The sequence below is a fragment of the Diaphorina citri genome, unplaced genomic scaffold (genome assembly GCF_000475195.1).
Source record: "Diaphorina citri unplaced genomic scaffold, Diaci psyllid genome assembly version 1.1 scaffold1152, whole genome shotgun sequence".
NCBI classification, from domain to species: Eukaryota; Metazoa; Arthropoda; class Insecta; order Hemiptera; family Psyllidae; genus Diaphorina; species Diaphorina citri.
Genome location: NW_007378581.1, coordinates 46,825 through 63,415, shown reverse-complemented (window position 1 = coordinate 63,415; position 16,591 = coordinate 46,825). Strand labels below are relative to the sequence as shown.

Genomic DNA, 16,591 nt, shown 5'->3' with positions numbered 1-16,591 from the left:
TTCGTCAGATGGGCGAGAAGGGGCACAATACTTCCCATTTAGGTGCTGGGTCAACACGAGAACACCAGAAAGTAACCCGTTGAAATATTTGCAATCGAAAAACGAGTACAAATTTTTGTCGATGGTGGGATTCGAACCCGGGACCTTCTGCATGGCAAGCAAGCGCGTTACCACTGGACCAACCGCGCCCCCAATTTCTCCCTCTCTTGTCTTACCTTTTCTCTTCTCCTCTGCTTGTTCTTCTTTCAGGGTGAGGTCTCTCTCGAATTGTGTTCTCAATGCTTGCATGTTGACTTCTAATCTGAGCTTGGCATCCTCTGTGATCTGCAGTTCATCTTCTAGTTCTTCATTCTGAGCTTTCTGTTCCGCCAGTTGAGATTCCAACAGACGCTTGGCCTTCTCTAGCTCATGGACCTGGGGGGGATATCAAAAAAGTTATGTTAAAACCTGGTTAACATCACAACGGTCTGTGGAGGTGCTCTGACAAGCAGTCATGTCCTGTTAATAATCGGAATTTGGAATTTCACTTCCAAATTAAGACTATTGAAAACTCGACCACAGAGGTAGGTGTTTCATTACAGGCAGGTGTTTTTCTGTTCCGCCAGTTGAGATTCCAACAGACGCTTGGCCTTCTCCAGCTCATGGACCTGAGGGAAAAAAGTTATGTTAAAATCTGAGAGGTATCAAAGTAGTTATTGTTAAAACCTGGTTAACGTCAATATGTTGAACTTTAACCTGGATAACAAAGTCACAATCAAAGTAGTTATGTTAAAACCTGGTTAACGTCAATATGTTAAACTTTCACCTGGATAATAAAGTCAAAATCAAAGTAGTTATGTTAAAACCTGGTTAACATTCTTGTCACAAATGTCGTTTCCCGCTGAATACACCACGCTGTATTTCATGGTTTGAATTGGACTCGAACACCACTGAGGTTGGTAAGATAATTAATTTGAAGGTATTTGATATAGGGAATTGAAAAAAGGTCTTATCGTCCCGAGATGGAAGACAGGAGAACAAACCTTATCCGTTTCCGATAAAGTACGCCCCAGGCGAAATTTGAATCCTAATAGGTGACCATTTGGGCAATCGAGTGCTGTTGGCTTTCCTAGGCTCCCCTCAGGGTGAGGTTAATGTGGGTAGCCGGGTAGCTCGTCGCCAAAATGGAGCGTGAAACCCCGTCACTAAAAAACTTGGTGCCAGTCTAGTTAGCTTAGTTGGTAGTGCGTCTGCCTTGTAAGCGCTAGGCCGCGGGTTCGATTCCCGCCCGGGCCGGATTTTATCCTGATGGGATAATGTTCGTTCTCGGAACGGCTGGCTTTCTCCTATCCTGTCTTCCTTCTTTCTTCAATTTTGGGACGATAAGACCATAGCAGTTACAGTTCCCTCTGTCAAAAAAAAGGCAATTATAAAGTGACGTTAAACCCATTAAAGAAAGGTTAATTTTATAGAAATGTTAATGATTGTATAACTGAAGATGCCTTCGCAGGCGAAACATATCTAAATAAATAAAAAAATACAACCAAACTTTTCTGAATTGTACAAGTTACTGTCCCTTCATTTCAAACGTTAATTTACCTGTAGTTTCTTGAGTTGTTTCAAGGCATCCTCCTTGAGTTTATTGTTCATCTCGAGCTGCTGTTCCATATCCTTGTAGTCGGCTTCATATTTCTTTCTCGACGCTAGAGCGGCTGCCTTCTGTTTACGTTCATCATCTAATTCCGCCTCTACCTCTCGTAACTGCTTGGCAAGACCTAAGATTGATAATAAATAGGAAAAAAATAGTAAAGAAGATAAGCTCTGAATTGTACAAGTTACTGTCCCTTCATTTCAAACGTTAATTTACCTGTAGTTTCTTGAGTTGTTTCAAGGCATCCTCCTTGAGTTTGTTGTTCATCTCGAGCTGCTGTTCCATATCCTTGTAGTCGGCTTCATATTTCTTTCTCGACGCTAGAGCGGCGGCCTTCTGTTTACGTTCATCATCTAATTCCGCCTCTACCTCTCGTAACTGCTTGGCAAGACCTAAGATTGATAATAAATAGAAAAAAATAGTAAAGAAGGGAAGCAACCCTCTCATCAGATGGGAGACAAGAGACACAATACTTCCCATTTAGGTGCTGGGTCAACACGAGAACACCAGGAAGGACCCCTTGAAAGGCATACAGTGTGTGCAAGAAAAATGAACTTTTTTTCTTTTTTTCCGGTAAGGCGCTTTAACTCTACTTGTTAAGTAGGTCGTTCGGTCGTTCGTCTGAACTTTTGAAGAGGGGCTCAACGTTTCCAATTTCTTTGCACATTACTATTATTACTGAGATTATTTACAATTTACTATCAATAAACATATGTCAATTTTATTTGGAAAAAATGTCGACAATGGGTATCGAACTCCGTATTCTCACCTTCTCCTCGGCCAGAACCTTGTCGAAGTTTCGCTGTTTCTTCTCCAGATCCACAACCTTGGCGCGTTGGGTTTCCAAATCTATGGTGATATCGTCCAGTTCGGACTGCAGTTTCTTCTTGGATTTCTCCAGCTTATCATTCAGAGCTTGCAGTTCTTCCTTCTCTCGCTCTAGAACCTCGTTCTCCTGTGGGATAGAATAGAAAATTATAGGGGTTAAAATAGAACAATAGAATACACCTTCCTTTGAAAAGTCCCTGAACCCCCGCGGTCGAACTAAAGGCCTCGAGCCAACACTACGATAAAAAAAAAAGTCAACACGTAAAATTCAATTTAAGTATGCAAACTTTGTTCTAGTTTCTTTTTGGATTTCTCCAGCTTATCGTTCAGAGCTTGCAGTTCTTCCTTCTCTCGCTCTAGAACCTCGTTCTCCTGTGGGATAGAGTAGAAAATTATAGGGGTTAAAATAGAAAAATAGAATACACCTTCCTTTGAAAAGTCCCTGAACCTCCGCAGTCTAACAAAAGGCCTCTAGCCAACACTACGATTAAAAATAAAAAAAAAGTCAACACGTAAAATTCAATTTAAGTATGCAAACTTTTTTCTGTTTGAATAACATCGAGTAAACCAGTATTGAATGATGTTAAAACCTGGTTAACGTCAATATGTTAAACTTTAACCTGGATAACAAAGTCACAATCAAAGTAGTTATGTTAAAATCTGGTTAACATCAATATGTTAAACTTTAACCTGGATAACAAAGTCACAATCAAAGTAGTTATGTTAAAACCTGGTTAACGTCAATATGTTAAGCTTTAACCTGGATAACAAAGTCACAATCAAAGTAGTTATGTTAAAACCTGGTTAACGTCAATTTGTTAAACTTTAACCTGGATAACAAAGTTGAAATTTTAAGCATTTCTATTGAGATCAGCGTGTTTCGAACTTCCTTTATCAGCGAAGAAAAAAAAAAGTGGTTGAGCCCCATTGTTATAATTTATAACTAACTAGCCGAAATCCGTCGCTTCGCTCCGGAGTAAATCCTTAAGGCATGGCCGTTTGTTATAATTTATAACTAACTAGCCGAAATCCGTCGCTTCGCTCCGGAATCCTTAAGGCATGGCCGTTCATGTCACTCATCCAGTCACAATCAAAGTAGTTATGTTAAAACCTGGTTAACATCAATATGTTAAACTTTAACCTGGATAACAAAGTCACAATCAAAGTAGTTGTGTTAAAACCTGGTTAACGTCAATATGTTAAGCTTTAACCTGGATAACGAAGTAACAACAAAAAGTTTGGTGTACCGAACTATGTATTTACTTAAGAAATAATAGTTCAATCTTTCCCAGGGAGGGCCTATGTTAATTAATAGCAAAAATAACATATAACTTTAACCTGGATAACAAAGTCACAATCAAAGTAGTTATGTTAAAACCTGGTTAACGTCAATATGTTAAACTTTAACCTGGATAACGAAGTAACAATAAAAAGTTTGGTATTTGGTGTACCGAACTATGTAGTTACTTAAGAAATAATAGTTCAATCTTTCCCAGGGAGGGCCCCTATGTTAATTAGTAGCAAAAATAACATAACACGGGAGTGCAAGCAATAAGTTGACAAAGTTTCATAGCAATCGGATGAGTGGTTTGGCCAGGCATAAAGTTCGAACAAACAAACATTAATTTTTTATCATTAGATTAATTTTAATAACGGACTTGAAATCTCACCTGTTGTTATGGCCGCTAATTTCTTCCGACATTTCGTCTCGTTCCGACTCTGCCGCTCTCTTGGCTTTCTCTGATGCCGCCAAATCTGAAACCCAGGGAAACATGGAACAAAATAGATTGTTGTGCCAACTAAAAGCTCTGTTATTAATGGCGAATCACAGTCCATTCTGAAAGTTCACGTAGGCGATACACACAAGAGGTTGTTAAAGGTAAGACGCCTTATTGAACCCCCACGGAAAACGTAGACCAGGCCTCCCTAGAAGACCTGGCCACGGACCATAGACCAAGAAATAGCCGAGGAAAACAAAACTTAGGGAGAGATCAAGTCGATGGCACAAAATCGAATCCGGTGGCGTTCCTTTGTTGAGGCTCCACGCCCCCCTCGGGATTATAGGACCTAAGTCAAGTAAGCCAATGTGAAGAATTGACCCCTATTGGGCAATTCTTCACATTGACACACACAAAAGGTAAAATTGTAAAACATTTACCTATATGTGGAAATTTAGTTAAATTAGAATTCCCAAAATTTAAAAAGCTGATTTTTTTTTTTAAAGTCATAAGACGTTCTAAAAAAAACTTACACCTTCTTGTAATTGAGCCAGCTCGGTTTCAGGCTCTTGAGCCGCCGCTAATAGATATAAACTTACCTTCTTGTAATTGAGCCAGCTCGGCCTCCAGGCTCTTGAGCCGCCGCTCAGTTTCCTTCTGAGCCGCCGCTAATTCTTCTCTACCGGCCCGAGCCTCCTCAGCATCGCGCGATGCTTCCTTCAACTGAGCCTAGAGGGGAAATAGAGAGGAAGTAAATTAATAAGCCCAAAATATCTCCTTTTTATTTGTTCTTCTTCGCGTTCGCTTCTAGTTAGAGCACAATAAGAGCAGAAACTAAGGAATTTTAACTGTGTTGAGCAAATTGCTTGTCACAAATGTCGTTTCCCGCTGAATACACCACGCTGTATTTCATGGTTTGAATTGGACTCGAACACCACTGAGGTTGGTAAGATAATTAATTTGAAGGTATTTGATATAGGGAATTGAAAAAAGGTCTTATCGTCCCGAGATGGAAGACAGGAGAACAAACCTTATCCGTTTCCGATAAAGTACGCCCCAGGCGAAATTTGAATCCTAATAGGTGACCATTTGGGCAATCGAGTGCTGTTGGCTTTCCTAGGCTCCCCTCAGGGTGAGGTTAATGTGGGTAGCCGGGTAGCTCGTCGCCAAAATGGAGCGTGAAACCCCGTCACTAAAAAACTTGGTGCCAGTCTAGTTAGCTTAGTTGGTAGTGCGTCTGCCTTGTAAGCGCTAGGCCGCGGGTTCGATTCCCGCCCGGGCCGGATTTTATCCTGATGGGATAATGTTCGTTCTCGGAACGGCTGGCTTTCTCCTATCCTGTCTTCCTTCTTTCTTCAATTTTGGGACGATAAGACCATAGCAGTTACAGTTCCCTCTGTCAAAAAAAAAGGCAATTATAAAGTGACGTTAAACCCATTAAAGAAAGGTTAATTTTATAGAAATGTTAATGATTGTATAACTGAAGATGCCTTCGCAGGCGAAACATATCTAAATAAATAAAAAAATACAACCAAACTTTTCTGAATTGTACAAGTTACTGTCCCTTCATTTCAAACGTTAATTTACCTGTAGTTTCTTGAGTTGTTTCAAGGCATCCTCCTTGAGTTTATTGTTCATCTCGAGCTGCTGTTCCATATCCTTGTAGTCGGCTTCATATTTCTTTCTCGACGCTAGAGCGGCGGCCTTCTGTTTACGTTCATCATCTAATTCCGCCTCTACCTCTCGTAACTGCTTGGCAAGACCTAAGATTGATAATAAATAGAAAAAAATAGTAAAGAAGGGAAGCAACAACCTCCGTGGCCGAGTGGGTATCACACTAGGCTTGCACGCAGGAGATCCGGGTTCGATTCCCGGTGGGGCCGAGGTTTTTTTCGGCTCTGTGCTTGGAGTTCGGGGTACACTCAGCCTCATGTGGACAACTGAGTAGCTACTTTAATCGAGTAGCGACCAGTGGCGGCATTACAAGTCGAAGAGACGAGCGATAATAAAAAAAAAATAATATGATGATTGAGTAAATGAAAGACTTGTAATACTGTGATACCCACAAAGTTGTGAGAAAGCTCTCTCTACTTTAACACAAAGATTCATGATTTGATTGGATTTTTTGATTGATAGTAAAGAAGGTACTAAGTAATGCTGTGATAACCAGAAAAGTTGTGAAGAGGCTCTTTACGGTCACCGGAGCTACCCAGTAACTTGCGAAATACACAATAGATCGACATAATATTAATGTCAGCAGTTCTGGGAGCTCTTGGATGTGACAGACCCATGATTCGTGGGGGGTCGAAGTGTGTGAGCTGAAGAGTGTTTATGTGTGCTGAAAATCCTCTGGTGAGTCCTCCCTTATTATTACTCCTATCAATAATGTAACTCGAAGGAAGCAACCCGATACATATTTCAACCTTGTCCAACATTGAAATAAGTAAATGTACACAATTCACTTTACCATACCTCTTCAATTCGCCACTTCTCCATTTCGCCCAGGTCGAGGGTTCGAATCCCTTCTAGGAGCCGTATTTATATTTATAGAAATCTATCTGTAGAAAGGTTTCAACTGACCTTCGATCTTGGAAGTATCATTCCCCGGACTCAGGCTGCCGGAATAATTATACTACTTTGCCACAAATGATTCACAATTCTCGCTTTAACTATCTGCATTTATCATTTCCTTTTACTTATTTTTTCTCTTTTCTCTTGTTTCTCTTTAAGTTAATTTCTCATTCTCTTGTCTTACCTTTTCTCTTCTCCTCTGCTTGTTCTTCTTTAAAGGTGAGGTCTCTCTCGAATTGTGTTCTCAATGCTTGCATGTTCACTTCTAATCTGATTACTTTCCTCTCTTATTTCCTCCTTTCTCTTTAATTATCCTTATTTCTTAATCCTTTTTGACATTTTCTTCTCTTTCTGTGCCTGAAAGTCAAAATAACATGTCATTAAAATAAGCTCTTAAATCATTTACTAAAATCAAATCATTAGGTGTCGAGTGGATTGAAACACATCACATGCCTTCAGACAAACTTCATTTGTCACGGGTCTAGGTTTACCTTGCCCTTGGGATCAATTCAATTTGAAGAAACCATTTAATTGAAACATCACCCAAGTAAGCGCAACTGATCTATTGTTTACCTGTCTCAGTTTGGATTGCAGGGATAGTTTGAGTTTGGTTTCTTCCTCGAGCAGGGTTTGGAATTCGGTCAGCTGAGATTCCATAGTGCCTGAAAGTCAATATAAAATGTCATTATAATAAGCTCTTAAATCATTTACTAAAATCAAATCATTAGGTGTCGAGTGGATTGAAACACATCACATGCCTTCAGGCAAACTTCATTTGTCACGGGTCTAGGTTTACCTGGCCCTTGGGATCAATTTAATCTGAAGAAACCCATTTACTGATGAAATAAATATGTCCTTACAGATAAGATCAGTGGATGAATAAACATATGGTCTAATATCTTCATGGACATCTTAGGAATTAACCATGTAAAAGGGAACATCTATGACAATAAGCTAAATAAAGTCTTCAAAAGAGCCTCTCTTACCCAGAAGAGTAATAATACTCACAGAGACATTTTCCTTCGTCAAAAAGTAAACAAGTAATCCTGTTGTAACCAATCCTTTACAATGACAGATCAAAGTAAAAACCATAAACAAAATTTCTAGTATAGATAAATAATCTACAAATATACGTCATCAATAAAGTATACTTTATACATGACAGTTATAAGAGTCTGGGAAAGTCGTTCCTTCTAACGAGCCACTAACTACAGAGTCATAGGGCATACTAACTAGTTAACTACCGGATTTTGTCCGGAAATTAACGTCAAATCTTTTACTCCGGCTTATAATTTTCTCACGAGTGTGACTTCAATTTCTATACTCCAGCTTATAGTTACACATGATTGTGTCCTCAATTCCTTTACTATGGTTTATATTTTCCCACAAGTGTGACCTCAAATTTACTCCAGCTTATATTTGCACACGAGTGAGTATCACCTCAAAATCTTCTACTCTAGCTTATAATTTTCCAACGAGTGTGACCTCAAATTTACTCTGGCTTGTATTTTCCCACGAATGTGACCTCAAAAACTCTTCACTGTGGCTTTGACCTCTTTTACCCTGGATTATATTTTCCCACGAGTGTGACATCAAAATCTTCTACTCTAACATACATTTTCCCTAGAGTGTGACCTCAAAAAATCTTCACTCTGGCATTGACATCTTTTACCCTTGCTTATACATATTTTCCCACGAGTGTGACCTCAAATTTACTCCGGCTTATATTTGCACAGGAATTTGACGTCAATCATTTTGACGTCATCTTCTTCAGTTAGTTTGACGACTCCCTCCCCATTGTCCACACTGAGGAGGACCCCAGTACACTCCTTGTGTTCTCCCACTATGACCTTGACCTTATCGTTCGGCTGAGGCATCACGGGCTCCAACTCGTGAGCTTCGATACTCAACTGAAATCAAACGAGGAATAAAAGCATTTGATTAAAAGAATTGTCTCTCTTATCACCCATTTGATGGAGGCATACTAAGGAATGGGAATGCTACGACACAGAGAGTCTAATATAGAAGTTGTTTCATTGTATCCGCGCCATATTACAAACGGAAGAGCTCGTGAGCTTCGATACTCAACTGAAATCAAACGAGGAATAAAAGCATTTGATTAAAAGAATTGTCTCTCTTATCACCCATTTGATGGGGGCATACTAAGGGATGGGAATGCTACGACACAGAGAGTCTAATATAGAAGTTATTCATTGTATCCGCGCCATATTACAAACGGAAGATCCATCTATGCTAATACCATAGTCCTCGTTGACATAATCCAGAATTGTACCAAGATGATTGATGTTCCAAACCTGGGAATCAAATTATGAAATTATACTTGGTCAGATTTCTTTTTTCTTAAGCATTTTAGCTATATGTAAATCTACTCTATACTCAAATGAGTAGTCTCATCAATCAATTGTTCTTAAACTTGAAATTTTGGGAATACTTCTCGCATTGTTAGAGAATAGGTATACTTCTTAGGTTGTCAGAGAACATAACACTAAGCATAGGTACTTACATTGACATCTTCGGACGTAAACACCTCTCTCGTGATTTTTGGTATGATGATGAGAATCTGAGTGTTCTCAAAAGCTCATCAAATTTTCTTAGTTGAAAGTCGAATCTGAATTGTCTTTTTTAATTTCGTTTAAAAATAAACTTTGGAAAAGAAATAGCAATTGATCTTATCACTTACCGTACGTTCCTCCTCAGCTAGATACACACTACACACCCCGCTACCCAGATGTCGAATGACTCCTATCTGACCTCTAAACTCTGGGTCCCGGGCATTCTCGTTGATACGCACTTCAATATCCGTGGTGTGCCACTCTGGTGTCGGGTATTGGTCCAAACCTGGGGGGAAACACATAGGGAAAAAGGTTAGTGCCGTTAGTGGACATGGTTTATCCGATCACTGTCTCATGTACAGTGCTGTCATCTTCCAACGTTTTCTTCAGTGTTGCCAGCTCTTGCTCACGCTTCGTTCTCAGCTCCTATTGGTGGTGGAAACAAATTCAAATGAAATGCAACAATTAGTTTTAGTTTCAATACTCTTTGTTTGGGGAAATATTTTCCGATAGAGATTTTTTTACTTTCTTTCCTAAACATATCAACCCTCACTAAAATTGAGCATCAATATCTAATACACTTGAAGAGTATAAGTTATTTCTTTTACATCTACTAATACACTTGACTTTAAGGGTCTGTGTCGTAAAAAATAGATGCTTATGGTCTGTGTTGTAGCATGCCTATCCCGTAGTATGAGTATGCCTCTCATCAGATGGGCGGGAAGAGACACAATACTTCCCATTTAAGTGCTGAGTCAACACGAGAGCACCAGCAATCAATATAACTACTTATCAAATAATTATTGTGATTGAATTGAAAATATGAGCACATGTTTTATCTTCTTGTTGACCCTAGGAATCGAACCCAGGACCTTCTGCATGAAAAACAAGTGAGTTACTTTTCGACGCCTATAGTCACTTATTGTTCCCAGTGTAACTCACCTGTTGGGCGGCTGTTGAGTCCGGAAGATGATATCTTTATGTCTGTTTGAAGGTAGACTGACATTGATAGGTATGTTTGAGAGATATCTTGTAAAAAGGAAGCTATTTTCTCATTTAATATCTACCTACATTATGTATTGTGTAAGTACATAGGTAGGTACTTAATCTAACTGTAAGTAAATCTTATGTACACACCTCCTACTTCTTAACTACATACTTGAGTAAAAAAGTAGGTATTTAATATTTGAAAGGAGACAGAAATTTTGATAATAATGGATGATAAATTAAAGTTATTGAAAGGCTCAGTTAATTTCACCTTCATTACTTAAACTACTCAGTACCTACCTACTTAGTTCAATATTGTCAGCTCCCGTGGCGTAGTGGTCACTGCGCTCGCCATGCACGCGGGAGACCCGGGTTCGATTCCCGGCGGGGTCAAGAAATTTGTATCATGCAAATGATTGATTCCGTGACTGGCTGTTGCGGGGCCCACTCAGCCTCGTGAGGGAAATGAGTAGCTATGACATATAAATGCGCATAGCGACCGGTGCCAGCATGGTAGGTAAACATTGGATTTTAGGATTAAGATTCCGTGACTGGCTGTTGCGGGGCCCACTCAGCCTCGTGAGGGAAATGAGTAGCTATGACATATAAATGCGCATAGCGACCGGTGCGAGCATGGTAGGTAAACATTGGATTTTAGGATTAATGACATATTGGGAAAATCCTACAATGCTGCAGTGAGTACCAAAGTTGTGACATAATAACACAAAGAAACTGCATTTACATTACATATAAGGCCCTAACCTACATACCTGAATGACTCTGATAGCCAGAAGGTGAAGGCGAAGCTTGCAGAGGTGAATAAGAGGTGTGTTCAGACGAAGATCCATACATCGTGCCGGGGGTGTGCGGGTAGGAATTGTTGAAGCTATCGTCCATAGGGTACGCGTCGTTATGAATGCTACGGGCAGGCGTAGAGCTAGGATCCCACGGACCGGGGGTTCGAGACCCGTCGTGCAGAGGCGTGGCTCCGCCTCCCGGGGTGCGACTGCCGACTGAAAAGGAGAAAAGAAACAAGAGTTGGAGGTGAGTCTATTTTTTTCTTCTTTTTTTATGATTCGGCATTTCAAATCAATTCATCTATTTACTTAAAAATTTCGATTGTAAATAGTTCAAAGAAATAAACAGCCCCATTGGTGAGGTACCTACTTAAGAATGGGATTCTTAACTGAGGGGACTACGTTTTGAATCCCATAAAAATATGGAGACTTCCTTTTATTTCGAAAGATTACTTTTTGGTGTTCTCGCACAGCAGAATAACTCAGATTAACCCAACCCCAAAATGTACCTATTTAACTCTTTTCGGTCATTTCATGAAGACTTTTTTCTACGCGGTCCCTTTTATTTAATTTTTAATGCTCCGGGGGGTCTTGAAGTTCCTCATGACCCCTTCGGAGGCCGGGGACCCCAGTTTGGGAATCACTGTGCTAGAATAGTAGCGGTTATGTTTTCCAACGATATCGATATCAGGAATACGATTACCAATGATAGACATAAAATGAATGTTCGTACTTACTGTCATACATCGGGGACATCTTAGGAATTAGCCATGTAAAAGGGAACATCTATGAAAATAAACTAAACAAAGTCTTCAAAAGAGCCTCTCTTACCCAGAAGAGTAATAATACTCACAGACACATTTTCCTTCGCCAAATAGTGATAAGTGAGGCTTGAAGTAGAAAGGGCGTTCACTCAACAGCCTCGACACAGCTCACAATGTGTTTCTCTTTCTTACCAAGAGCAAGGATCGAACCCCGAACCTCCCCATTGTGAGGTACTTACCAGAAGCCTTGGTTGCTGAGGAGGCTCTCAGGTCTGCTTCTACTAGTTGCTGACTGATGGTCTCTACTTCTGTGGTCAGCTTGGTAACTGAGAGCAAGAATCAAACCCCGAACCTCCCCATTGTGAGGTACTTACCAGAAGCCTTGGTTGCTGAGGAGGCTCTCAGGTCTGCTTCTACTAGTTGCTGACTGATGGTCTCTACTTCTGTGGTCAGCTTGGTAACTTTCTCCGTTAGCTCGATACGGATTCTCTCGAATTCGACCATCTTGCTTTGAGCTTCGCCTGGGGAGGGAAACGAAAGCATATTAATATTATGCATGCTATTTTGAAAGCTCCCAGACAGACCCAGACAGACCCAGAATCAGATGGATTGACTCAGTCACCGAGACACCGAGGTGCAAAGCTCGGGTCTATGGATTGAGAAGACAGGACCATTTGGAGGAGAAAGGTTGTCAATGCAATAGATCAACTTCGGTCTGAGATGTCATGGCAGTAAGTAATTTTTGAAAGCTACATAATATTTCAGTAAATTAGAGACTGTAGACTTAACTTAAAATAAGGCCCTCAAAATCGGACAAACCGCTCGAGAGTATGATAACAATATTAGATTAAAATATTTAAAGGCACGAGACAGATAACATACAGAAAAATTAAATGCAAAATCGTCAAAAAAAAAAAAAAAAAAAAAAAAAAAAAAAAAATATTATGACGGGTTTTTTTTTTCTCTCAAGTCCCGAAATGAAAGAGAGAAGGGACAGGACAGGAGAAACTGAGAACGAACATTATTCGTCCCGGGCGGGAACCGGAACCCGCGGCCTAGCGCTTACAAGGCAGATGCGCTACCAACTAAGCTACCTAGGCTGGTGATGGGCCTTTTTTTTCAAGAGTTTTGATAGAGGGAACTGAAACTGCTAAGGTCTCATCGTTCCGAAATCGAAGAGGGAACTATTTCTTCTATGGGGAAAGTATAGGGTGGACTCACCTCTGACATTTTCGAATCGTGTCCATCACCTCCGGGTTTTTCTTCAACATGAGTCGCGTCACCTTCAACCCCACTATGGAATTCAATGCGGACAGTGCCTGCGCGAAGTCCACCCTGTTGAGAGTCAGACTCTCCTTGATTGAATTTTCCAGAGCGAGCAGTGAGCACTCGGTGCGTAGGTCGTCGTATTTAGACATGGGGATAGTCGGCGCCGGTGCTTTCTCAATTTGAACTGGCGGGGAAGCTGGGCGGGCGGTGCTGGTGGGTTGAGGAGTGGTGGATGCTGGAGGAAAAGAGTACTAGTATTTTATTATGTGACTTTCAGCTAAATCCCCTTTAGGGAGGTGCTATTCATTTCTAATTTTCAGATTCAACCAAGGAGATATGAATTTTCAACTTCAACACCCTGACTGCCAAAGCATATTGCATGGTGATTACTGATTACCCATAAAAACCCATGTATTAAAACATCTCTCTTAACATGGGAGACAGATTCTTCAATTCTTGGTATTTTTTATTAAAAAAAAAAAAATTAATAAAAAAATAGTGTAGTGTAGTTATCAAGTGGGGAATGACATTTGTGAGAAGCATTTAGGCTTAACACAATTAAAATTACTCTTTTTTTTAAGGTATTTACTTAAACAAGAAAAAAACAAATACCTACTTGTGAAAATTGTCTCACCTGTTTTTCTTCTTGGCCTAGTTTTAGAACTGGATGGTTTAGGTGTACAATTGTTGGCTGGGGAATCTTCATCATCTAGATTTGGTTGGGTTTTATCACTGGAGACATCTTGTCTTTCAGAGTCTGAAAAAAAATAATTGGACTTTTAATTTAATAATAATAAAAAAAAAGGAGCTGTAACTTACTCATGGAACAAAGGTAGGTATCATCATCCCAAAATCAAAGAGACATGGAGGACAGGATAGGAGAAAGCCAGAATGAACCTTACAATACATATCTGTTTAGCATAAATAGTTCACATTTCAATCTAATTTAGGCTAATATAAATGGTATGGACATGTAAGAAGAATGGATGAGAATAGATTGCCTAAGAAATACTTCCAAATGAATATAGAAGGAACCAGAAAGCAAGGTAGACCACGACTGAGATGGAATGATCAAATCAACAAAGATATCATCAAAAGAAATCAAAATCCCAGTCTCATTGAAAACCAACAAAAATTTAATGATAGAACTTGGTGGAGAGATTTTGTGAATAGTCGACCTGTTCCACCAAACAGAACGACTTAGGATATGTATGTACTCTGGGAATCGAACCTTCTGAATGAAAAACAAGTGAGTTACTTTTCGACGCCTATAGTCACTCATTCTTCCCCAGTGTAACTCACCTGTTGGGCGGCTGTTGAGTCTAAAGAATCCAGCAGTTCATTCTTCAGCGCCTCCAACTCTTCGTTTAGATCTCTCTTCTGTTTTTCCGCCTTAGCACGGGCCGCCTTTTCCGCGTCCAAATCCTCCTGGAGTTCCGACAATTGAGATTCCAACTCCCGCAGTGCCTTCTGAGTGGCGGCTTTACCTGAGGGAAATAGCCGACAATTAATAAGAGGGTCAGGGAACTGTTAATAAAATAATTAACAAGCTGGGTCCGTCCCTCCGGGAATTTTTTAGCCCGTAGTTTATTCGATCATGGTTAAAGAATACCTTTGTACCTACCTAATTTGTTTAATATTCAGTTTATTATCATTCTTGATTTGATTTTTTGATTTTACTTTCATGTAATGATTTAAAATCAAGACTAGAGGCCGTTCTCCCTTTATTTCCAATATAATGTTTAAGTCACCCATCCATTTATTGGCCTTTATTTTACTTTCATGTAATGATTTAAAATCAAGACTAGAGCCCGTTCTCCCTTTATTCCCAATATAATGTTTAAGTCACCCATCAATTTTTTGGCCTTTCTCGGCGTAGCTTAACATAGGTGACGGTAAAACCGGTCTTAAATGATCGACTCAAGTGTTATCTAAAACTTTCTCGCTTTGTCATAGGTCGTCGCGACAAATTTCGAGATCAGAGCTTATTTGTGTTTTTCTCCTTCGTCTTTGTCTTCTTCCTCTTCTTCTTCTTCCTTTCTTCTTCTTTGAGATTATCAAACGGGAAAAAAGAAGTAATTTTGCTCTAAAATTCCTTTCTCTTGTTTTTACTTTTTTTTTATTTGCCATCTTGAATCTCGATGGACAGGATAGGAAATTCTATCATCCCCCCCCCAAGTTCACTTTTCCTTCCTGAGGTTTGACAGCAAGATGTGGCTCCTTCTTTTCAGCCTACCTGCGCCTTCTTCATCAATCTTCATCATGGATTGTGCCAGCTCCTCTTCTCTCTTCCCCAGAATCAGTTGTAGTTCTTCTACTTGCAACTTGCGTTCATTCAGTTGCTCCTTCAGATCATTCACCTAGAACAAATCAAATCTCAAATTACTTCAAGTACCTCTCTCAGGTTACAATCTGGCGATTGGTTGGCAGCAGCAGTTTAGTTCTTCTCCTCCATTCATTCCGATTTTGACCTACAGAACCGAAAAAAAACCCTTGCGTTCATTCAGTTGCTCCTTCAGATCATTCACCTAGAACAAATCAAATCTCAAATTACTTCAAGTACCTACAGAACCGAAAAAAAAACCCCGCCGAGAATCGAACCTAGGACTTTCGAACCAGCAAATGCTAGAAAGAACCTTAGGGTAAAGTCCGCCCCGGGTGGGAATCGAAACCGCAATCTAGAAGCTAGCGTTTACAAGGTTCCAAGCTAAATAGGTTAGTCTTACTTAGTAATTTTGTGATATGACCTAAATTCACTGAAAATACACACAAAAACGTTGTAAAGTATCTTTATTGCGTTCATTCAGTTGCTCCTTCAGATCATTCACCTAGAACAAATCAAATCTCAAATTACTTCAAGTACCTACAGAACCGAAAAAAACCCCCGCCGAGAATCGAACCTAGGACTTTCGAACCAGCAAATACTAGAAAGAACCTTAGGGTAAAGTCCGCCCCGGGTGGGAATCGAAACCGCAAGCTAGAAGCTAGCGTTTACAAGGTTCCAAGCTAAAGAGGTTAGACTTACTTAGTAATTTTGTGATATGACCTAAATTTACTGAAAATACACACAAAAATGTTGTAAAATATCTTTATAAGAACAAAAATTGTGAAGAGGATCTTAGCTTTAAATCAAAAACAATAGGTACCAGTGATTTGGGTTTACTTTTCTATGTCGTAAATTTGGCACAAAAACAATACCTAGGTAATAACGATTTGGATTTTCTATCAAAATTAAGAGTTTTTTCTCTTCTCACCTCAGTTTCAACTTTTCTCTTAGTCCGATCCATTTCTTGTTTAGCTTGATGATCCTTGATGAGTAAACTTTCTCAGTACAAATTACAATAAAGCTCCACTAAACTACAAAGTCAACAACTATAATAAGACCCCAAACCCTAATGGGAGAATTTTTAATGATCCAAACAGAAGTTTTTAAATGTCATTGGTGAAATCCAAA

At 39.7% G+C, this 16,591-nt stretch overlaps 1 protein-coding gene across 1 annotated transcript in view; it reads right to left on the bottom strand.

The window, feature by feature from the left end:
* Positions 1-16,591, bottom strand: part of LOC103514485 (myosin heavy chain, non-muscle-like) — a gene marked incomplete at its 5' end in the record, with an annotated part of 67,047 nt that overhangs the window by 12,918 nt on the left and 37,538 nt on the right. The window contains 17 exon segments of the mRNA XM_026827444.1: positions 216-414; positions 603-647; positions 1,579-1,740; positions 1,847-2,008; positions 2,400-2,585; positions 2,792-2,830; positions 3,784-3,796; positions 4,129-4,213; positions 4,776-4,905; positions 5,764-5,925; positions 7,321-7,409; positions 12,243-12,389; positions 13,097-13,372; positions 13,772-13,894; positions 14,436-14,624; positions 15,374-15,497; positions 16,392-16,462. Coding sequence (XP_026683245.1) covers positions 216-414; positions 603-647; positions 1,579-1,740; positions 1,847-2,008; positions 2,400-2,585; positions 2,792-2,830; positions 3,784-3,796; positions 4,129-4,213; positions 4,776-4,905; positions 5,764-5,925; positions 7,321-7,409; positions 12,243-12,389; positions 13,097-13,372; positions 13,772-13,894; positions 14,436-14,624; positions 15,374-15,497; positions 16,392-16,462 — 2,202 coding nt within the window.